The sequence below is a fragment of the Maniola jurtina genome, chromosome 9 (genome assembly GCF_905333055.1).
Source record: "Maniola jurtina chromosome 9, ilManJurt1.1, whole genome shotgun sequence".
Classification (NCBI taxonomy): Eukaryota; Metazoa; Arthropoda; class Insecta; order Lepidoptera; family Nymphalidae; genus Maniola; species Maniola jurtina.
The window spans coordinates 2,049,150-2,073,140 of NC_060037.1; the positions used below are offsets into that span (position 1 = coordinate 2,049,150).

Below are 23,991 nucleotides of genomic sequence, written 5' to 3' on the forward strand. Positions count from 1 at the left end.
CTTGGTGTGAATCGGCTTTTACTGTCCAACTTTTTTCAAAATGTTATTTAAGTAATATCATTTTTGCGGTAATGTAATATGTATATGGAAAATCGTGTTTTAAAACTATTTCTTGTGATCTTTATCTTTTTCTCCATATATTTCTGTGTGTTTGTACTGTGTACTATGTTTGCGTAATGTTTATTCAATTGTTTTTTCCAGAGGCATGCCAAAACACATATCGAATCCTACAGTGCTATTGCTGGATTGTTCTATTGCGTATCAGAGGGTGGAGGGAAAGCTTACTTCATTGGAGCCCCTTCTAATGCAGGTTAGGTTAATCCTTGGCAATTTTTACTCAGCTTTGATTTGATACCTATATTAACGGGTACCCAAACAATAATTAACTAACAGATCTGATTACAGTCAAGCTCTAGTCTATAAATTAAAAAAAGAACCCTAGAAAAGAAAGCGCGACAACAATTCAAATAAAAATGCTATGTACACTTTATTAGGAGCAAGAATATCTAGTCCGTTGCGCAGCCCGAATATCAGCCCTTCGGCCTAAAGTAGTGCTAGTGCGAGGCAGCGCAGCCAGGGCTGTGCAAGACGCCCTGCGCGGCGAGGGTGTAGCCCTAGCGGTGGGGGTCCGCGACCGGGCCCTGCGGCGGAGCGCCCGCTGTGCCCGGGCTGACCTGGTGGCCTCTATCGATGCAAGGATCGGAATGCCGCGGTTGGGCACTTGTAGGAACTTTTATGTCAAGAATTGTGAGTATATCCACCAGAACTCTCAGGCTAATGAGTTAAATTTAAATGAATCTTACTAATATTGCCAATTGTCAGTTTCTAGTAAAACTCTCATGGTGCTAGAAGGTTGTGCAGAACCACAATTAGGCTGCTGTATATTACTCCGTGGAGGATCTTTACAGGAACTTATCCGTGTAAAGAAAATAGTCAAATTCATGCTCTTAGCATGTTATAATTGGAAACTAGAAAAGGCATTCCTAGGTGATATAGAAGCAGTACTACCTGAACCCGGAACTTTTGTCGATGACGAGGATGACCAACATGACAAAAATGAAAAAATAGGTACTGAAAGTAACATGAGACATCAATTTAACAGTCAAGATGACAATGATGATAGTAATGACATTTCTGAAGGAAGTGATAAAATATTCGGTAATACAAATAATGCGCTGGATGATCCTAATAAGCAAAATGATGATACAACAAAAAATTCGAATATTGGTATAGATGAATCTCGTAATAATGAATCTGAAAATGAAACAAATGATACTTTAAATGATGAATCAAATGTAAATAAAAATAAAAAAAATGAAGAAGTAAGTGAACTACAACAGAATAAACAAGAGGATCACAATGAAGTGAAAAAGTCAATAGAAATCGATGATCCATTGCAAAAATCAAAGCAGTTTTCTCGTAAAACTGATAGCGATAAAAATCTAAGTTGCGGTGTCCCTATAAAAGATTTTAGTGATCCTTTGCAATCTAGACTGTCTGTGGATGATGACGTATTTCTACCAAAAGAAGAAGCTAAATTAAAAGCTGATAGTCATAGTGAAAGGTGAGTTAAGTAAATTAAAATAATTGTGCACACTACTCTTAATCTTATTTAATAAATAGTTTATGTAATTATTTAGGAATATCTCTTAAATCTGACGACAAAAATTATAAGTTATATGTACTTTTCATAATTTTACTATGTATAATTATTTATCAGTGTATAACAGATGACAACTGAATGTCAAAAGAATTTTAGTGACCTGGCTGAGGCATTTGACTGTGATGAACTTTGCAGCTTTGCTAATAATTTGTCTCGTAAACTAAGTAAAAGCATTAGATCTCATTGCTTCTTATCGTAAGAATTTGAAGTACTTGTAGAGCATACTTCATTGGGGTGTCTTACAATGAAGGATGTGGGTCCTATTTTGTTTTTAGTTTATGTTAATGATCTACCATACCAATTGGCAATATTAGCGATCTTTTATACTGATACAGGTGTGTCATAGATTAACTCAAATCGCAGACGATTAATCTTATAAAAATAACAGCGAAAATAAGACTCAAAACAATATAGTTAATTCTGTTGCACAATAATCTCTAAACTAAACTTACTAACTAAAACTAAAATACAGATCTTAATATATTGCTAGCCCTCTCATAATGCTCAACGGAAAAGTAAAGCACTAGATTGGACCTGTCAATAATTTGTTGTGTCTGAATCGACCACCACCAAGTTGGCTATTGTCGGCGAAAAATTTGATTTTAGAAATAGGGAATCGTATTACGTCTGGAATAGCTCTAAAACCAAATAAATATTACAGATGGTGCACAGACGACGTGGTACTATCAATGTCTCCCAACATAGTAATACCAGCACCCTCACTAAACCTGCTACCGTTACAACAGCCGCAAACTCCTCACACTCCGAGGGCTTTACGCAAAGAGTCTGCTAAGGCACCCTCTAAGAATGTGAAGATACAAGATCATCCGTTTGTTAGTAATCCGATAACAGCACCGGCGGATGATCCAGCGTTAAGAGCATCTTTAGCTAACTTCCGTGCTGTCGGTTGCCAGCTACCTACTAATAAACATAAACGTATGTATTTTTATAAATGCTCATAAAAGAGATAAGTTGTCCTTGTGCATGTTCTGTCAATGTTTAGGCACGGGGGAAACAAAAATACCAAAGGTGATCTCGTCACTCATAAAATTCTTCACTTCCGGGATAAAAAGTAGCCTATATTACTTACTCTCCATCCTTTGAACTATTTCTATTTCCAAAAATGAAATCATTGGTTGCTTAGTTAGGGTGTGAAAAAAGGGCAAACAAACAAACATACTTCTCAATAATATTAGTATAGACAGAAACCCTATCCAGTCAGACGACCATGACAAATACTTGGAATCCTGAAATGTTTTACCCGATATATACTCAAATGCAAGAGATAATATGGGACTCTCTATGTAGAATGCAGTTTACATTTTTCTAAGGCTGTTGTGTAATTTGAAAAAATAGATTTTAAACTTTTTGAATTTCATTACTGAAATGACAGATGATTTTACAGAAAAAATATTAGACTAATGGATTTTTTCAGCCGAATGTCCCCACTATAAAGTATCAGTAGTTAAATCTACGGAAGCAGAAGCAGAATCTAACAAGAACTCGGAAAAAGAACCACTGGATGTTCTGTCGCCAGAAAATCATCAACGACTGAGCCTCTTGCTGTACAGTTATTGCAATAAATCACCCAACGTACCGGACTTCTGTGTTAATCCTTGGTGAGTTCCAAAAAGAAAACAATTCAGTAAATTGTGCTTCTTCTTTTATATTAGTAAGAAGGTCAAATACTTGACTAAAATGTGCTTGTGACAGTCCCAAGTTATTAGGTTAATGAAAGAAGGTGTAAATATATATATTTTTTAATTCAGTTTAGGCACAATCACACCTGATGGAAAGTGTGAGTGAGTATGTGGCATGAGATTGTGATGCGTTTGCCTATTCACTCTTGTTTCAAAGATAACTAGCTGGATTGTATTTAGTAGGAAATACATATCGTGAAAGAGTATTCCAAACCTTACGTATGCGTATGAGGAATGATGACGCCAAACGTTTCGTGCGTGACTGGTTGGTGACTCAAAATGGTTAGCGCCTACTGTGATTTTTGTCTCTGTCATTTGTATGGGATTACATAACAGAGAGAGCGCTGTGCTAACTTCTTTCCGTGGAGTATAGATAAATATTATTATTACTGGTTTTGTTTCCAGGATAGTGACAATGGAAATGTACGGCCGGCACGACATTTCCCTGGGAGCTTTCCTAGAGAAGTACTGCTTCAATGGCGACCACAAGTGTCCTGCTTCCAACTGCCACATTCCGATGAACCAGCATATCAGGAAGTTAGTGATATTACCTAAATATATAAAAGGAAAAGGTGACTGACTGACTGAATAACTTGTTATCCTGCATTTAGAGCAAACAAATGATTGATTAATGATCTATCAACGCCGACTCTAACTACCTACGTTGGACGGATTGGTCTGCATGCAGATAGCTGTTATGACGTACACATCGGATGAAGTCGCGGGCATAAGCTATAGATCGTTTCAAAGAATAGTTCCTATGGCGTTACGTTGGCTCCCCTGTCTGTCTCAGTCATTGGCACCATATTGGCATGAGAAGACGCATATTTTGTTTATTTTCATGAATGAATGAAATGAAATGAAGGGGAGCCAACATAACGCCATAGGAACTATTCGTTGAAACGATCTATTGTGGTTTAAATGGAACTATAGATTTATGTACAAACAATATTATTTTTCTTATAGTTATGTCAGCTACATGTTCTGCATTTTCAAAACAAATTCGTATACTCAGGTTCGTGCACGATGACGTATGCATTACAATAACCTGCAACACCATCGGCCACAGCAACGTCGATAAAGCCAAAGAGGAGCAGAACAAACAGGTATCGTATATAGGCGTCTCTAATAAGTTACTTAGTGTTGTATACGTTTCTACAAAAAACTCTCAGAAGATATTTTTAAGATGTCTCTCAACAACTTTAGTATTTTCATTAAACGCAAACTTGCATAAAAATCTGTTTTAGAATGTGTAGATAAAGCCCTTTAATATGATAGCCCACTTGGCATAGTTATCTTACTTTGAAAATTAAAAATACTAATTATTTGTTCACGTTTAATTTTTTTGTGATGTAACCACTAATTCGCGGTTTTCGGGTTATAGTGTGTTATAGGACCTACCTACCTGCCAAATTTCATGATTCTAGGTCAACGGAAAGTACTTTATAGGTTTTCTCGACAGACACGACAGACTGACAGATGAACATACAGACAGACAGACAGACAACAAAGTAATCTTATAAGGGCCGGTTTTTCTCAGATCGGACTACTTTTGTTTGCGTTGTAGTGTGGCTGGAATATATAGTAAGCCAATCTGTCTCATGATTAATATCCTCAGGTAATGTTCTGGTCGCGCTGCGAGCAGTGCGGCGCGGTGTCGCGCGGGTCGCGACTGTCGCGCCTGTCTCTGTCGCTGTCGCTGGCGCAGTACGTGCGCACGCGTCTCTCAGCGCCGCGGTACGCGCGCGAGCAATGTTCGCACGCACTCAACGCGCACTCCCACGCGTTTGTGAGTCGACTCACTACTGCTTGCTTCAGGTAAGTATATTGACTATGAAGAAAGAAAGAAAAATTGTCTATTTGATGCCACAGAAAGTACAGATAAAAGAATAATTGCTCTAAATAAGGTGGTATGTGGTACCAAAATGGATTCTACTCAGCATTTGCTGCGCCTGTGTCGGGAACGCAGGCACAGCGCTGGTCTTCTGTGGAGCCAGAAGTTTCGGACGGTATAAAAGATAAGATAGAATATAAGATATAAATACAAAGACTGTGGTTAATAGATAGAGTTAGTATAGTAATTTAATAATTAAGTAGGTAATACAAAAAATAAAGCAATATTCGTGTAATGTTGTCAGATACAACAAGATACCGATGTACGAGATCCAGTTGCCGCCGGATGTGATCGCTATCAACTACGACACGAAGCAGATGCGCGACGCGCTCATAGCACATCTCAACGAAATCATGCTCAAAGGTTGGTACACTGTAGAGGCTCAGAATGCATAATAGTGCAGGCATGTTCCCTCCGAAACAAATGTTTCCTCCCCTAAATCATTTAAATAAATAGCAATTCAAGCCACAAAGGGGGGAGGCACACTTTTAAACTTTTCTGAAAACTGAAAAATTGAAATGAGAGAACGATATCTATAATGATCAACACTCGATATTTTGAGTACTTGCTTCGGCGGTACCTCTGGTGTTCCAAATGTTCATGGGCGGCGGTAATCACTTAACACCAGGTGACCAGCCTGCTCGTTTGTTCGCTATTTTTTATTAAAACAAAAAAGCTAACTATTGAGAGTAAAAAATGATCCTCAGGTCACGAAACATTCAGCAACGCAACGGAAGTGGATATGGAGAAGGAGTACGCGGCGTTCAAACAGCACATGGAGCAAATACACCTCGCGCTCACTTCCACGCACGAGCAGGCCTCTTTAGCTGGTATGGAGTATGAACTAAATCTAAATATATAAAAGGAAAGGATGACTAACTGACTGACTGACTAATCTATTAGCGCACAGGTCAAACTACTGGATGGATCAGGCTAAAATTTAGCATTCAGATAGCTATTATGATGCAGACATCCGCTTAGAAAGGATTTTAGAAAATTCAACCGCTAAGGGGATAAAATATGGGTTTGAAAGTGTAGTCCACGCGAACTTCTGCGGTTTTTGCGGATCACCTCATAACAAATTTTAGCCTGATCCATCCAGTAGTTTGAGCTGTGCGTTGATAGATCAGTCAGTCAGTCAGCCAGGTTTTCCTTTCATATATTTAGATTTGTATGTATTTGGATTTAACTTGACAGAGCGCGTCCGGAAGCTGTGGAGCGTGTACGACAGCATCATCTCGGGGGAGAAGATGCTGCGCGACGCGCACGACGCACGCGCCACGCACAAACCGAGACCACAAACTGACACCACTTGTGAGTGAAACCATTTTGCATCTGACATACGCGGCCTCTGCTTTGTATGCTCTGTGTTCAGCCTACCAAAGGCTACAGTTTCAGCCAGCGATCTGAGTATCTGTACAAGATAAGAAATAAATGCAAAATAGAACCAATACAGTGGTCCCCCGATAAATCCGACAAAAGTTTTGCAATGTCGAACTATCGAATTTGTCGGATTACAGAGTAGATTTTTTACAAAAGAATACCTTGTAATCCAATATATTACAGATCCAATGATACGATTCTATATGTTATACTCTGAATTACAAAGCATACTTCATTATGTATGTCAAGTAAATTAAACAATACAATAGTGGTGGCGCGCACAAGTGGTATCTTTATTTAAGTATTTATTTTCAATAAATAAGTAATATCGTACATTTGTCTCATTCTAGCGGACGATAAACCAGATTTGGAAGAATCAACGGACGTTGCTAACAACGATATTACAGGCTAGTACTTACAGAAATAATTAAATGTACAATTTCTTAGCTAAAATTCAAACTTAAGAATAAAATTATGTATTGGTTTTTTTACACAGAAAATCTCATCAAGGACAATGACAAAGATCACGCAGGTATGTAAGTTATATTTAATTTTTTGGAGGTACATACATTACACAATCCAATCCCAATAACCATTCGCCTTATCTTGTAGTTTTAGTGATATAGTGTTTTCAAACCCGCAATGTATGGCGTGCAAAACTCGAATCAATGCCCCATCTACGACGCGGCATTGACTCCGAGTGGCATATTTACGCAACGTTCGTTGACCTCTAGCGTCAGTCAGATGTTTTATTTGCAATATATTGTGAACTTTTAAAAATACAGGATTTTTAAATAATTTTTTTTTGTGTTATCTCTCAATAATCATCAATCACCTGTTTTCCTTTTTGCTTGCGTTCTGGTTTCGCTCTGTATATTGTATAAAAGTGATTTCTTAATTATTTAACTCATCTATTCCTCTCAAGTATAACAAATGAATATTGTAGGAACGGAAGAAGACGAGGAAAAGGGCGACAAGAAGACGGTCAAACAAATTCTGTCACAACTTCTGTCCAACAATCAACCTGCGAATCAGGTGAAAATACACGCTGAAATTTTAGTGGTTTTATAGCTCTAGCTAAGTGTATATTTTAATAGTACTATCCTTTTCGATCATTTATTTGGCGTTAGTCTTAAAATAAAATAAAATTGAAGAAATTCGCAAAACAGTAGTAGTACCCTGCTGCGTTGCTATGTCGCAGAACAGCGTGGTACTAATGTTTCTCACAGATTCGAGTTTACTCTGTACTTACAGTAAAACAAATCACGAAAATGACCGCGAACCAATAGTTATACCTGGTGATAGCTTCGCGGCTGGCTGCGTGCGGGCTAGTTCATTCCTCGACCGAAATAGTAATTAACGGCCTAGTTGACTTTAAAAGGACTCTGCTGGCGCTTCGTCCTTTTAAAATCACTTGGCAAGTCCTCGGCTTTGGCTCATCCTTCCAATAATACTCGACAGTAATGTACTTTCTATTTTGATCATAGGGAGGTATGATAATATCGAGCGGACTGGTCCCCGTGGTAGTGAAGGCTGGGGAGATCGGCTCCGTCATAGCGGCCACGCTCGCCTCCGTCACCTACCAGAAGACTCTGCAGCAACAGCGACACACGTGCGTATTTTTAACCGACTTCGAAAAAAGTAGGAGGTTCTGAATTCGTCAGAATTTTTTTTTTTTGTTTATTTATTTTAATTGCAAGATAGGCTTTTTAGGGTTCCGTACCTCAAAAGGAAAAACGGAACCCTTATAGGATTACTTTGTTGACTCTGCCATAAAGGTCCAAGAATTACTGTGGCCATTTACGGTTGGTCTCTTCACTCGATTGCTGTGTCTAGATGTCTTCGTCGAACCTCTGGTAGGTAAAATAACATAGGTACTATCTTTAGCTAAATAGTATTTAAGGTTTATTAGATACACCACCTCCCACTTTCCATTTGTTCGTCTTCTTCCTAGTGTTAAGGTTGTTTAGAAGAGATCGCTATTTAGCGATAAGACCGCCTTTTCGTACCTACATTTTAAGTTTTCTTTTTTGTAACCAGTCATTTGTGGTGCAATAAAGTAAATACATACATACATATCTTTACTCTCCTATTGAAAAATTATTTATTTTAATTCCAGAAGTCAAACTGAACTCGAAGAGGGCGAGAATACAAATTCCGTTAGAGAGAAAAGCGAGACGGACAAGGCTAAAACTAAGAGCAATGAACACATTGAAGTGTTATTAAAGGTAACTTCTATACTTACTCTATCCACGGAAAGAAGTTAGTCTAGGACTCTCTCTGTTGACTGTTACATAATCCAATATCCAAAAAGTAACGAATATTGGAAATGCGGTCATCCATTTGTAGGGCGGTATAAAATGGTGACATAATATTTATTCCATTTGTAGGACGGTATAAAATGCTGACATAATATTTATTCCATTTGTAGGATGGTATAAAATGATAACATAATATTTAGTCGTTTTGTAGGGCGGTAAAGAATGATGACATGTTTATTCCATATGTAGGGCGGTATATTATAGAATGGTGACAATATTAAAGCCTGAATAGTTGAAGAGCGGACTGAATACCGAATGGTCGGCGGTTCAAACCCTACCCGTTGCACTGTTGTCGTACCTAACTCCTAGCACAAGCTTTATTGGAGGGGAAAGGGGAATATTGGTCATGAATAGTATGACAATATTCTTAAAAAACCCTTTTGTAGGACGGTATAAAATGTTAGCATATTTATTCCATTAGTAAGGCGGTATAAAATGGCGACATTATTCCATTTGTAGGACGGTCTGCTCTGTCGCGTGTACTACGCGTGCCAGTTCCACAAGTTTCGTCACATGCTGCTGTCGCCGCTGGACGGGGACGAAGACAACAAGCAGTTCTGGGAGGACGCCAAGTGCTGCGATGATCTCAGAGACAGTGGGTATTGTTTATTCAAAGTCAAGTCAAAGTCAAAATCATTTATTTTTAAGGACGTACTATTGTACTCCTTTTGATGGTCGGAATTGTTATATTTGTACGATATAGTGGTGATAGTTAATTACTGTAACTTAACAAATTCAGAAAACTCGGATTGGATTCGGAATTTCAAAATTATATATACCAATGTAATTTTTGTTTCAGCCAAAGGCCTTTGCGAGATTGAGGAAGGGTTCATAAGGTCGCTAGCACACTGCGTACCATGGGCTGCCCGAGGGGGCAAATCTGGCTCCACTTTTTGCAAAACTAACGGTGAACATCTCTTAAAATTAAAAAATCTCTAAAAAAAAAAGACGCCCTAAGCACGACCTTAACGACTCCGTCGGTCAAATTCTGGCCGACAATGCAATATTTTGTAGGACAACACATAAAATCACTCACATTAATTTCGCTTGTATCGGCCGCCGTGAGTGTGGTTTCCACACTAAGATGCCCTTTTAATATATTTTATGATTTTCAGACGACCGGTACGTGTTAAAAGAGATGACAAAGCCGGAGTGGCAACAGTTTCTGGAGTTCGCGCCTCACTATTTCAACTACGTCACAAACTGTCGACAGAAAAGATTACCCAGTTTACTTGGTATGAAAACATAAACTTATTGCCAGCAATGATTGCCTTCCATTTTCTTGATTTTCATTCTAGAATATTTTAAACACTTTTTACTAACTCACTTTCTTGCAAGCCTGTTTGTTATCTCTCAATATCTTAATCTTAATCATAATTTATTTATTAGAAATACATGTTACAATTTAAGTGGTACAAAAGGTCTCAGTGTATTTACCACTATAATGGTGTGGTGTGAGTAATTATAAAGTATATAATTATTACTAGTAGTTATTATTAGTATTAATATTTATTACATTTTCTATTTGTTTGTTAGTATTTCTTGTCACTCTGTTCGTCGAAAAAAATTGAAATCAATTTTAAACTAACTTTCCGATAATATAGAGGTTTGAAATTTGAAACATAGATTGGAACTAGATGACAATGCAATATTAACTCACTTTATTGTCTCTCTGTTTGTTAGTTCTGCTCGATACAAAGTTTATTCATTTATTTTTCATTCATTCATTCCAGCCCGTATCCTGGGTGTATTCAGCGTGGGCGGTGCGGCTTGTGGTGTTTTGGTTATGGAAAATGTTTGGTTAGTATAGACAGAATTTACTGAAGAGGATTTGTTCGAATGCTCAGAGGCCAGAACTGACCCACTATAAATACTCCCTGTTATAATTCTAATATGTAAAATTAATTTTATTGTACCCGAAGACTAACCCTCCGCTGTCCGTCCGTCTGTCTGTCTATCTTTACGTCAGCGGTCTGTATCTCGAGCACCGTAATAGGCAGAGAGTTGAAATTTTCACATTGTGCATTTCTATTGCTGATAAAAATGGCTGCCATGGCCGAATTAACAAGAATTAATAAGTGTTATTTCTTGTACGACGCTATGGAAATCTTCGTGCGCGAGCCCGACTCACACTTCACCGATTTTTATTATGCTTTGTTATCTGTACTGATTTTTGTTTATATTAAAAGAATATTCATCAATTCATTCACGGTTCATTCATTTATTAATGGTTATTTGGTATAGGTATGGCTCAGGCGGCGCGGCGGTGGAACAACGCTTCGACCTAAAGGGCGCGAGTCGGCAGCGCCTGGCCGCCGGCGCGGCCGCGGCGCCGCCCACCACGGCCGTACTTGTTGATGAGAACTTGTTGCGACGTGAGTAAACCCCCCTCCTCCTCCCACCTCGTCCTCCTCCCCCTGTCTTCTCCTCCGCCTCCCTCGATAAAAAACGCCCTAAGCACGGCCTTTACGACCCTGAAGCATATGATTATAGATGTCGCTATTAGATCTACGATGTAAACACGACAGAGTACCTACATGCTCGCAGCCTGAATCAATTCCGAAGTTCTTACCGAATTGCACTATATATAGAACTTCTAACCTACAACGGTTGAACCAACTGCATTCCAAGCACAACACCGGCTCGGAGGAATCGTTCAGCCGCGTCCGATGTAGTTTGTTTAGGTCTTAAGCGGGCGTATTTGTCGAGCCGATCAGTCGCAAGCAAACATAACATTTACTTTAAATTATACCAATGACTAAAACAACGAAGAGCCACACGTTGACACGTAAAACTTGTTTTACGCGCACTATAAGTGGACCTATGCTCTATACCAGAAAAACCAGAAAATCTGAGGAGGGCCAGATTTTTCGGCACTCGGCGTCAACTTTCCTTTTTTTCGAAAACAGTTCGAGGGCCGGAGTTGGGCCGCGGGCCGTAGTTTGCCCATCACTGCTGTATACAATAACTAGCTGATGCCCGCGACTTCGTTCGCGTGGATGTAGTTTTTTAAAAATCCCGTGGGAACTCTTTGATTTTCCTGGATAAAAAATAGCCTATGTGCTAATCCAGAGTATAATCTATCTCCATTCTAAATTTCAGCCCAATCCGTCCAGTAGTTTTAGCGTGAAGGAGTAACAAACATACACACACACACACACACACACACACACACACACACATACAAACTTTCGCCTTTATAATATTAGTGTGATGAGCATTCTCTCAAGACGCGCGGTTCCCCGCAGTGCGCTGGGAGCAGCAGCTGCACATCGGCGGCGCGGGCGCGCGCGCGCTGTGGGCGGGCGTGGAGCGCGACACGCGGTTCCTGGCCGACAACGCGGTCATGGACTACTCGCTGCTACTGGGCATACGCGGCCGGACGCTCGTGCTAGGCATTATTGGTGAGTTGCTAACCCTTCACACTTACACCACAGATAATATGACACTTGTAACAAAACCTCGGGGCTTCACCTGCACTGATAAGCGTCAAATGTAGGCTATGAAATGACTAGGTATGTGACATGGGCCGTCGTGGTAGCGTGACAAAGAATATAACTAAGCCTCCGCTGTCCGTCCGTTTGACAGCGGGCTGTTCTCGTGAACTTAAAGCAGAGAGTATATTGGCTATAGTTTATCTGGAGGTGGTGAAACAGGTCCTAAAAATTTCAAAATGGCTGCCATGAAAATTAGTGTTTCTTGAACGAAATCCTTCGTGTGCAAGTCTGACTCGCACTCAACGAACGAACAGTAAGTCTAAGACTAGCCGTTGCCCGCAACTTCATTCGCGTGGATATAGGTTTTTAAAAATCCCATGGGAACTCATTGATTTTCCGGGGTAAAAAGTAGCCTGTGTTAATCTATCTCTATCCCACAGCCAAATACGTGCAGTAGTTTTTGCGTCTAAGAGTAACTGTAGGATAAATACCTGGATTTAGGCAGGATAGGTCACCGGTGGTTTGGAGTCTTCCCTTTCTCGTATTCCGTGGATAGTTTCTTCGAAGCACAGATTCGCAGAACACTTCACTTAATTTTAAAGTTTATGTGATTTTAACTTATTTACTTAGCGTAGCGTTTTTACAGTTTAATAGCGGGTTTTTGCGTGATTAATTTAGCGATATATGAGTTTTTTACACAAGCGGAGCGTGGCGTTTGTATAGCGGGCGTCACGCAGTTAGCGGGTTTCAGACTCGACGTGCGTAAACGCAGGTTGAAAGGTAACTGACAGGAGCGGGGTGTAAGAGCGGGTAATAGGATGGAATTTTATGTGTGCGTGAGTGTTTGTATGTGTGTATGTATGATAGCGTAATTAAATATATCATAATAACTTAAGTAACTAGAGGGCGCTTACAGTAACAAACAGACACAAACTTTCTCCTTTATAATATTAGTGATGAGGCTGTATGTTTGAAGTTTATCTCGTTTACAGATTACATACGCACCTTCACATGGGACAAAAAGCTGGAACATCTGGTGAAGAAGAACCTCGGGTCGGGCCAGCCCACCGTGGTGTCCCCCGAGCAGTACAAGCGGCGCTTCTGCACGGCGTGCCGGAAGTACTTCCTGCACTGTCCCGAGCACTGGGACCATCTCTACACTGACATCATAGCTCAATGACGTCATTGAATGATTCTAAAGGAGATCACCCGATATTCATAGAATATTACCCGGCGTAGCGTCGATTAATGATGTACTCGACGATGCCCGCGACTTAGACTGCATGGATTTCGTTTTTGACGTGACAACGTCTTATAATTCGATAGAGCTCGCTGCACGCACGAAAAAACATGAATCATGCGGCGTTACCTCGCTCTGAGGCGTTCCATGTAAGGCTTGAAGCGCAAGCGAGAGCGCGGAACGAGCGACAAAGAAGCACAATCGGCCTTTGTTGTCACGTTCAACTATCGTCAGTAAACCGACTTTACAGACAACCAATTTTTTTTAATCCCTTAGGAACTCTGCTTTTCCGGGATAAAAAGTTGCCTTGGTCAATTTCCAGCAAACTACGTACCGCAAACTACCTCTGTACCAAATTGTACCAATAAATCAAAAATTAATGCAATTAAATTCATATTTTTGACATTACTTTTGGACCCCTATGTACATTTTCTATGAATTCTGGGCAGTCTCCTTTGAATCAAATAAAAATTTCTATTGTTCTAGGCTTTAATAAGGACTTCGTCTGTGGTGGCGTTTGCTGGCGCGCGTGTTGTGACTTTTTGGAGTGTTTTTTTTGTTAAAACCGACTGGAAAGCGCTCTAAGGGGGTGCCGTGCGTATGTCGGCGAGCGCCGGCACAGACGGGGTCCATACTTGTATATTTTAGCTAACTTTAACTTCAAACTTGACATTGGCTAATCATTGTAAAAGCCAGACGAGAGAGAAAAAAAAAAAAAAAGGCTTTAATAACCGCTGAAAAGTATTATTGTTTTAATGTTAAGTTTAAAATTGTATTATTTTATAAACAATGATGCTAATTCGGTTTTATACGATTTCTAAACCAAATTGGTTTAAAAGTAATATCCTTTTATGCAGAGAACATAGTAAAGAGTAGCACACTTTTAAACATGTCAATTTCAGATGAGTGAATTTGCATCATTGTTACTTTTATGAATTTACTTCTAGAACACTTTACTGTGAATGATGTAAAAAGGTTTTTAGACCTTTGATTTGAGAATCAACTCGACAAAAGAGAGTTTTCGTTAAACCATAGAAATATATTTGCATTCCAAAAAAGAATTAAGTGAAAAAATTGGATATTTTAAAAAAATAAGTACTTACCTAAGTATTTTTACTAGTGATATCTACTTATTATAATTGTTTGGTAATAAAAATAGTAACACATTTTTTAGGTAATGTACTATAATAATGCAAAAACATTAAAGATCTTTGAGTTAAGAATTAACTCTACTAAACCGGGTTTTCTTTAAACCTTCGCAATTTTATATTAATTGCATTCCAAAATAATAGTTATGTGAAAAATGTTGTAAACACTTTAAAGTTAGATAAGTAGGTACTTTCACGTATTTTTAATAGCGCTACTTACTATTATTGTAATAAATATTAGGAAATAAAAATAATAACACAATTATAATATTGTTTCTTTTTTATTTCCATTCAGACTCACATATATAATTAATTATAATTAATGTTTCGAGTTTATTGTGAACATTTTACATAGGACTGAACGTGTACCAAGTTTGATTCAAAATGAATCACAAAAATTGGATAAGTATTACTGATAACACAACATGATTTTGTGACACAAAATAGGCATTTGTGTCACAAGGGGGCAAAGTGGTTGCTCCCTTCATATTTCAATATCTCATATTGTTCCGGAATTCCGCGCGCGTTTTTTAGCTAGCTCGCTGAATTCTACTGCCCCTGGTCTTAGGCTGAGATCCATAGACCACACATTGATTTTGCTCGGCCTTAAGGCTCTGTTAAAACGAGACAGCGTTATACCACTGGCATAAATTTGTCTCGTTTTAATTGAAACTTAAGTCAAAGTGATTTCAACCTTAGGGCCAGCGCACAGAGTTGCGTACTATTCATAGATAAGTATAATGTTATTCATATTTAATCCAATTATTACAATCTATAAAGGATTTACATTTCTAAAATGCAAAAATATTTTTTTTATTTTAAGCTTACAATTTCCATTTTTTAATCCTTAAAAACCAAAATGTATCTCATGGATATATTTATTTACTTAATAGTTTTATGATACATAACTAATAAATTTCAGGATTTTTTTTCATAATATTTTTCCCCTATATAATAGATTTCCCTCATTTTTGCTACACCCCATGCCTAGAATTATATTAAGTGACCTTAAATTACAGCCCATTTTCCAAACTCAACCAAAATTAGATCTAAAACACACATTCTCACATTCGAAAATAAATTACACTGTACAATGTGTGTAATGCCTAGTACACATTGGCCAATGCACTCGGCAAATAATACAAGACAGAACTTTGCTCCAGCCAACGCTGACAGGCTTACTAACTTTAGTAGGTTGTCAAACTATCATCAAAGCATCTTACACGTTGGCCGGTACTGGCCGAACGCATCGGGCCGATGTGTACTGGTGTTTCTTTTAATTTTTTACCTACAATAATCGTGTTATTATTCATATAGAAATGGTCGATGCGTAATTACAAGTTCTACATGATACCTATGACTCACTTATTTTAATTTCCAAATGTAAATTAATAATTTAAATCACTTTCGACTTGTGAGATGTATCCCATCACCTTCCTTCAGACCTCAATTCAATGTAAAATAGTATTCGACTCTAGGAGTCAAAAATCCTCTTTCCTCTCGTGGGAATTGCAAATTATTTGCTTTGCGAATATAATAATTTGCGCAAAAATTCCCGCCTTATTCATTATTTTACATTCACTTATACATTATAAAATGCAAAATTCTGCTTTCTAGGGCCAACAGTTTGGCCTGGGCGCTGATGGGTTAGTCAGTCAGTCAGAACTTTTCTTACATGCATTGAATCTAGTATCCAGTAGTAGAATCCACGATAATTGTACTATACCTATTTATTTATTTATAATTATTATACATTTGAATATAATCGCTTTAATAAGTGTCATTTTTTGTTATGAGGACGCGATATAAAGTTGTGATTTTATGAATGAACAATAAATATAAAATTGTGATGTTATTGGGTTGGCAAATTAAATTATTTCTAACTTACAACTACACAAATTTCAAACGTGTACATATTTTACCTTCTTAGGGATTGATTTCGAAATTCCTTTCTCAACTGATATCTACATTATAATAGCTATCTGGATGCCAAATTTCAGTCCAATCCGTCCAGTAGTTTGAGCTGTGTGTTGATAGATCAGTCAGTCAGTCAGTCACCTTTTCCTTTTATATTTAGATACATGTACAACAATATCTATTGAGGCGTATTCCAATTGATCGAACTGTTACAGTGGGCACTGGGCACCACCACAAAGTAAGTTTTTTTCATCTAAACCATTGCTATGATAAAAATAATGATGAAAAAAATAATAAACGCACAATTTCCGTGGTAAATAATGATATTTAATAAATTATCTTATAAATAGCGGTGTTCGGGAAACATCGATACAAAAGTTGAGTGTTAAGGTTAGTAGTGAGGTCGCGACCATCATGTGGGGTCCAGCGCGGAGCTGAGCGAGCGTAACCGCTCTAAGCCGGACAAGAGCTCCCTGCAACAAAAATGACAGGTAAATTAAACAGCACCAAAGCCCGACTACTACCCGCGAACTGCAAACCCATACCCATACCTTAGTCTTAAACTGGACCCTTTCAAGTAAAGATTTTATATAAACCTGCGAGGATGATGCGCAATTAAAATGTCATAAGCCAAAAAATTTGAATTTCGCGGGCAGAGCCGTGTCATGGACCTTAAGATATTTGAGGCAACGGATTACGGAACCTTCGGTGCACACTCCGACTCGCACTTGGCCGCATTTTTGTAATCCATACTAATATTATAAATGCGAAAGTGTCTGCTACCTTTTCACAGCCCAACAGTTTAACCGATTCAGACGTTTGGTACAGGGTTAGCTTATATCCCGGGGACAGACATAAGCTATTTTTTATTCCGGAAAATCAAAAAGTTCCCACGGGATTCCCAAAAACCTATCCGCTTAACCGATTTGTATGAAATTTGGTACCGAGGTAGCTTGCGTTCCTGTAATTGACATTGGCAACTTTTTATCCCGGAAAATCAAACAGTTCCCACGGGATCTTTAAAAGCCCAAATCCACGCGGACGAAGTCGCGGACATCCTCTAGTTTATTATAAAACGCTTGCCTTTTATGACTTGTACCACAGAGTAAGCTAAAGCCAACTGACCGTAGCTCGAGAAGAGAATTTAATCAAAGCTTAAGTAAGCAACTATCTTTGATGCTGGAGCACTTAAGTGAACTACTTAAGTTATAAATAAGTAAGTACCTGAGCGATGTCTCGGCGACAGTGGTGGCGTGTCGCAAGTCAGTCGCGGCGTTGCTCTGCACGTTGCGCAGCGAGCGCACTTCTTCTTGTGATGCTGCCAACTCCTCCTACGATTTTAATGAATATAGGAATGATAATGTTTATGATAGAGATTAAGGCTGTGATCTATAGAACGCACTTTGACTTTGCTCAAGCTTAAGACATTGTTAAAACGAGACAGCGTCATAACGCTGGCATTATTCTGTCTCGTTTTAACTGAAACTAAACTCTAAGCAAAGCAAAGTTCGCTCTACAGATCTCAGCCTAAGAGATGTACCTCTAACTTTTCTGAGTTATGTGCATTTTAAACAATTAAATATCACTAGATTTAATGGTGAAGGAAAGAAAAAGACCACCATAATAATAAATATAGATGAAAATCGCTTTAACAGATGCTGCATCTCGTTACAAAGTCAAAGGCATTTATTCAAATGGGGTACTATTGTACACTTTCTGATTATCAAAATGGTGACAGTTAATTACGATAACTTAAAGCTAAAGCTACGAGGGTTCGACACGCGCCCAAGTCTGAGAGGAGCCCACAACAAACCATGGCCATTGCCATTCTATAGGTGTTTGTTGCGCCTACTTTTATATATTTGACGTACCTTTAGTCTTTTGATTTCATTCCTTAGTTTAGAAACGTTTGTCTCTGCTTCCGTCGCTCTCGCCTGCGAAACAAACACATAGCTTAGTGCAAAATTCTAACTAGCCTCTCAACTAGATTATTACATATTAAAAATCGGTCAAGTGCGCGTCGGACTCGCTCACGAAGGGTTCCGTACCATCGTGCAAGACAGCTCAAACAAGTATAATAAAAGTTTATCGTTCCAACAGCTGTACAACATTGCAAGTTAATAATGGACAGTGCCATTTATGATTTGATTTAGTAAAGATATTATTATTTGGTTGTGAACAATTTTATTTTTTGTGATGTAACCACAAATTCACGGTTTTCGGATTTTTTGCTTTAGCTGTGCTATAAGACATTGCTACCTGCCAAATTTCATGATTCTAAGTCAATGGAAAGTACTCTATAAGTTTTGGCTCCCCCAAATTCATTCTGGAGATTCAAACATCAAGATGGCGCTGTCTGTTATTATCTTGCACTGTTGTTTTGTTGCAGTAGATATTGAGATTTCTTTTACTATAGTGTGGAACTCTTTGAATTATGTATTGCTAGATGATGTCCGCGACGTCATCCGCGTGGATTCAGGGTTTTTAAAAATCTCGTGGGAACTCTTTAGAGTTCCAGGAAAAAAATTGCCTATGTCAATTCCCAGGATGCTAGCTACCTCTGTACCAAATTTTAAAAAATTTAAAATGTGAAAATGTGAAATGTTTAAAATGTGAAAATTTTAAATAAAAGGATTTATATTCATCGCCATCAGATAAAATAAACAAATACAAATCCAGTCTAACCTATTTTGGAACAGTGTCCGAGCGTATAGCTAAGACACTTAAAGCACATGATATACATGTTGCATTTAGGACTAATAATACACTTAAAAATATTTGCAACGGTAAAGATAAATTAAACAACAAACAAAAATCCGGCATTTATAAACTCGAATGCTCAGACTGCAAAGCCACATATATCGGTCAAACGGGTCGTAAATTTGAAACACGTTACAAAGAACATTTAGCCGCGGTTAGGAACAACCAACCCCAAAAATCACATTTTGCTAAACATCTCCTAGATAGTGGACACAAATTATCATCCGACCATTCATATAAAATCCTACACACTTGCGATAAAGGTCTTGGATTGAGCATGTTCGAACAATTAGTAATAATAAAACATAATAATAATAATCAATTTAAATTACTCAATGAACAAGTTAATGTTTCAAATTCACCGTTGCTTCGTTTGTTTGAAAGGGGTAGACTGGAGGGGGGCGGGGGTAGTACAGGGGGTGAGGGGGGGTAATGGGCGGGGCAACAGTTGTGGGACTAAATAACAGTATATAATACCGCGCATTTGATTAGAACGTCACTTGACAATACAGCATTGTAAAGTCAAAATCTCCTGAGGATGCTCCGGTGTCGGGGCGAAACGTGCGTCGAGAGTAGTGGAAAAGTCTTGTGTGGTGTTGCATGTGAATGGTGGTGGCAGTGCTTGCTTGGGAACTTGGCTTTATTGCTTGGTTGGGAAGGTAAGCGGTGCTTAGCTTGTAACTGCATGTTTGACCATACAGATTTATCCTGTTGGCGGATTATAGCAAAATAATTTTTAACTGTTTCTTGCTAAACATGAACTTCCGCAAAGTAACGCCTGATTCTATCCAATATTTAAAATCGGTTAAACTGTTGGGCCGTGGGCAGACAGACAGACACATTTTCACATTCATAACATTAGTATGGAAGTATGGATATACGTATTATCCCTAACTTGGATTCAAAGAACTCACGGCAGTGTCCTGGAGGTTGTTCTCGACGCGGTGCGTTGCCGCCTCGAGCTGCCCCGCGTACTCGCGGTCGGCGAGGCGCGCGTCGTGCAGGCGCGCCCGCAAGGCCGCCTCGGAGGCGCGCGCGGCCGCCGCCTCGGCACGCAGCAGCGAGGCGGCCTCGCGCGCAGAGTTGGCCTCCTCCTCCGCGCGCGAGCGACGGCTGCGCTCCGCGAATAACTCCGATCTGGAAAAATCAGTTTACTCACATTTTGAAATTAACCTGGCCATACACGATCAAGTTTACCGACAAGTTAGAGCCTCCATAGCTCAACGGTTGCGGAGCGGACTGAATTCCGTCGGCGGTTCAAACCCCACCCGTTGCACTATTGACGTACCCACTCCTGGCACAAGCTTTACGCTTAATTGGAGGGGAAAAGGGGAAGACATAGGAAATTATCATTAAGTTTACCCTAAAGCAAATACACAATTTTACACTTGCTTACGTGCTCGATTTATGCACGTAGTTGCCGTAAAATTTGACTTACAATAGAGATGTTGTAAGGGCCACAATTTTCAAAATAAATATAGTTTTACAATATTTATTGCTTTTGAGCATAGATAAATCAATATCTGGCTTAGTTTTAGATCTAGAACAATAAATGATGGAATAATCAGTGTAATACGTTTGAATGGAGAAGCACGTAAGAAGGGCAACCTAAAGTTCAGAAACTTGTCCCAAAGAAAGAAATGTAAAGTAATATAATTTAGCTAACCTGGTGCGTTCCAGCTCAGAGATAATCTGTTGAAGCTGTTCATCTTGGTGCTCTGGCTCCGGAGACGTCCGGCCAGGGTGTACTGGCAGGAAGTCTGGCAGCCTCATTGATTCTGCTCCTAGAACAACAAAAAAAAAATACAGGATTTTGAAAAATTCATGCAGTTGCCTACTATTTAAAAAACCCAGTCAAGTGAGATTTGGGCAACACTGCAAGTTAATGATGGACTCCATCTATATTTGATTTATGTAGTAAACTAATTGTTTGTTGAGCACATTTCAATTTTTTTGGTAATATTCATGTCTTTACAATACAAATTCATCAATGTCAATACAAATTCATGTCTTTTGGATTTTTTCATTTACTTATAGGACTTATCTACCTGCGAAATTTCATGATTTTAGGTCAACGGGAAATACCCGATATGTTTTCTTGACAGATAAGACACACAGTCAGACAAAGACACAGACAGCGAAGTGATTCTTGTGGGATATTTTTTTCCATTTGAGTTACAGAATCCTAAAAATAAGTAGCAACCTTAGCATAATGACATAACTGATTGGAAACAATAAAAACGTCACGAGTATAAATTGGTGAGTCCATACATATCATCATTATAACAGTATTCAATAGCCACCATAAATAGTTATGTCATATAATTTCTTTAGGCTGGGCACACATTGACTTGAATGTGAGCAGACAATCTCTTTCAATCTGAAATGCATTGTTGCAGCAAGAATCTCATAAATTCAACCAATCACACAATTGAGATTACAGTAAAGATCTAACAGTTGTTTTACAGTTCCGTTTACTAAAGCGACAAAATCAATCACAAAGGTAAAAAGGCATGCTGTATAGATTAGAACTTTACAACAATAAAACCAATTTTTGTCACCAGTTTTTACATGAAACACCAATGTGTTGGCGCAAATTGCAACATAAGTCAGAGAACTATTTCCCATGTGCGGCCAGCCTTATAATTTATTAGTATGCTCTATGCATTCCATTCTGTCTGAAGGATATTGATATATAACTTAGCAAGTTCATACTGACATCACAATGATGAGTAATTGCAAGTGATCAAAATGCATAGAGAGATCTCCTAAATATACAATTTTTTTTTTTGGATTTAATAACAACTGTTGGGTGTAATGAATGAAGTTAAATATTTTTATTTCATGTAAGAGACAACTCACGCCATTTATGATATTATAAATAAACGATTATGGTTATTACTACTCTGTCATTAAAAACTTTGTTAAGTACCTAATTGTATAATAACCTAGACTAAACACATTGTTCAACAGTGTTTAAATTTATGTGTTTATAATTAAATACTTGATGACTTGAACAAAAATGTGTAAATCAACTTTTATAATGTTTAAAAATTTATGCGAAAGAGATCATTAACCTACTCAATTTATTCAATAATATGTTGAGCACCTATTCTTTATTTTAACTAACAAATATGGATAGCCATCCCTTTCATAATGCTCTTTGCAGAAAATGATAGCACTAAGATTAAACCTATCAGTTTAGAGATTGTGTACATCAGAATTAGCCGTAATGTATATTTTTATTAACTCACCTGCATTAGGCGGTAGATCCAAAGGAAAGGTATTCCTTGGTGACACGTTCCGTCTATCTGCCGGGTTCACAGACTCGGTCAGATCCAGGCTCAAGTGTGCAGGGAGATCCAGAGGCACTGGGCCAGCCGCTTCCGCTCCAGAGGGCAAGTCCAGGGGAATGTGACCAGATGGCCCCGACTCAGACGTTGACGCACCCATGTATGCCTCATAGTCGTAACCTCGATTATTCCCATATCCACTTTTATTCCTCCTCCCCAGCGAGGAAGAAGAACCCACATTGAAGTTAGTATTGAACGTAAAATCAGGTAAATTATCAAGATCAACAGATATCGGACCATTGGAATTCAGATAAGCTTGCTCCACTAAAATGTGATCCTGAACAAAGTCGGGCAAGGAAGGCATGCCCAGAGGCTCAGAGGCCAAGTTCGGCCTGTGGGAGAAAGGCTCTGAATTGTCCGTGTACAGATTATGCTTAGAATCAGAATTATCCACTACATTAAATGGTCTAAAAGGAATATCTACTAAATTATTCGATAAAGTATCATCGTTTTGTTTCTCTTTGGCTTGGGTCTCGCTGGAGCGGCTCTTATCGCGCCTCGTATCGTTGTGAACATCTATTTTCGTTGGAGAATGCTGCACTGTATTTGCGTAAACTTTAGGTCGAGCTCCCGTGTTCTCGTACGTAGAATTCCCCGGCAGCGACAGATCCCGTTTCAGGAAGTGTCGGAACGAGAACGGATTCTCTTCCTTACGCATTGCGCCAGTCGATTCTGCAAAAAGAACGTTTCAACTAAACGTAGCCCTACTTTATATTTTAGGCAACAAAAAACAACTCCGCAAAACACATACTGGAAGACGAGCTTATTGGCTCCGCGGGGCCGGCGTCCCCGTTCTCTTTCACGTCATACTTGGCTTCTGCTATCCCCAGGTCAGGCTTAGCTGCATTTTGTTGAGACGATCCCGCATTATTCGAATTTTGTGGTGATTTTTTATCCGAAACACCGTCTTCATCCTCCGCCATGATAAATGAAAATGACAGTTTGAGGATGCGTTCAAAAACCTACCGTTTCTGTCAAATGTGATGCGTTCGAAATACAAGAACAAAATTATATCATTTTAAACCATCTCTGTAAATTGTTATATAACTAATTTCATATAATACTAATTTAAAAATTAAAGTAATCAACAACGGCTTTAATTTTATACATAGCCTAAGCTGATCCATGAATACCTACCTAAGGTAAGCATACATTATGGCGGGCATCCGTAGAAA

General features: G+C 38.7%; 2 protein-coding genes across 3 annotated transcripts in view; one reads left to right on the forward strand and one right to left on the reverse strand.

Annotated features, from left to right (window-relative positions):
- The window catches only part of LOC123868505 (putative 1-phosphatidylinositol 3-phosphate 5-kinase), a 29,289-nt gene extending 8,570 nt beyond the window's left edge, over positions 1-20,719 (forward strand). The window contains exons 11-34 of one of the 2 annotated variants that reach the window (XM_045911050.1): positions 202-310; positions 495-747; positions 823-1,564; positions 2,325-2,599; positions 3,099-3,282; positions 3,769-3,900; positions 4,379-4,469; positions 4,982-5,181; positions 5,502-5,620; positions 5,965-6,087; positions 6,455-6,571; positions 6,991-7,047; positions 7,137-7,172; positions 7,587-7,675; positions 8,128-8,252; positions 8,760-8,868; positions 9,421-9,556; positions 9,761-9,868; positions 10,077-10,196; positions 10,695-10,761; positions 11,206-11,336; positions 12,210-12,365; positions 13,391-13,590; positions 20,675-20,719. In XM_045911050.1, coding sequence (XP_045767006.1) covers positions 202-310; positions 495-747; positions 823-1,564; positions 2,325-2,599; positions 3,099-3,282; positions 3,769-3,900; positions 4,379-4,469; positions 4,982-5,181; positions 5,502-5,620; positions 5,965-6,087; positions 6,455-6,571; positions 6,991-7,047; positions 7,137-7,172; positions 7,587-7,675; positions 8,128-8,252; positions 8,760-8,868; positions 9,421-9,556; positions 9,761-9,868; positions 10,077-10,196; positions 10,695-10,761; positions 11,206-11,336; positions 12,210-12,365; positions 13,391-13,578 — 3,667 coding nt within the window. In that variant the 3' untranslated portion in view covers positions 13,579-13,590; positions 20,675-20,719. Of the gene's footprint in view, positions 1-201; positions 311-494; positions 748-822; positions 1,565-2,324; positions 2,600-3,098; positions 3,283-3,768; positions 3,901-4,378; positions 4,470-4,981; positions 5,182-5,501; positions 5,621-5,964; positions 6,088-6,454; positions 6,572-6,990; positions 7,048-7,136; positions 7,173-7,586; positions 7,676-8,127; positions 8,253-8,759; positions 8,869-9,420; positions 9,557-9,760; positions 9,869-10,076; positions 10,197-10,694; positions 10,762-11,205; positions 11,337-12,209; positions 12,366-13,390; positions 13,710-20,674 lie in introns of those variants that run through there. The other variant, XM_045911049.1, reaches the window with a different exon arrangement.
- Positions 15,602-23,751, reverse strand: LOC123868506. The gene is made up of 7 exons (XM_045911051.1): positions 23,568-23,751; positions 22,718-23,488; positions 21,130-21,247; positions 20,378-20,600; positions 18,575-18,637; positions 17,928-18,034; positions 15,602-17,176 (listed from the first exon to the last, which is right to left on the reverse strand). Exons 1-7 carry the CDS (start codon positions 23,737-23,739, stop codon positions 17,116-17,118), a joined length of 1,515 nt encoding a protein of 504 aa, XP_045767007.1. The 5' UTR covers positions 23,740-23,751; the 3' UTR covers positions 15,602-17,115.
- Positions 23,752-23,991: the final 240 nt, after the last annotated feature.

What these genes read in the sequence shown, in the direction of transcription:
- LOC123868506 (XM_045911051.1), bottom strand. Translation starts at nt 23,739, where the DNA reads ATGGCGGAGGATGAAGACGGTGTTTCGGATAAAAAATCACCACAAAAT. An exon ending in ACAACCTCCAGGACACTGCC is followed by an intron (nt 18,638 to 20,377) that starts GTGAGTTCTTTG and finishes TTTGTTTCGCAG; the next exon opens with GCGAGAGCGACGGAAGCAGA. An exon ending in ATGAAATCAAAAGACTAAAG is followed by an intron (nt 18,035 to 18,574) that starts GTACGTCAAATA and finishes TTAAAATCGTAG; the next exon opens with GAGGAGTTGGCAGCATCACA.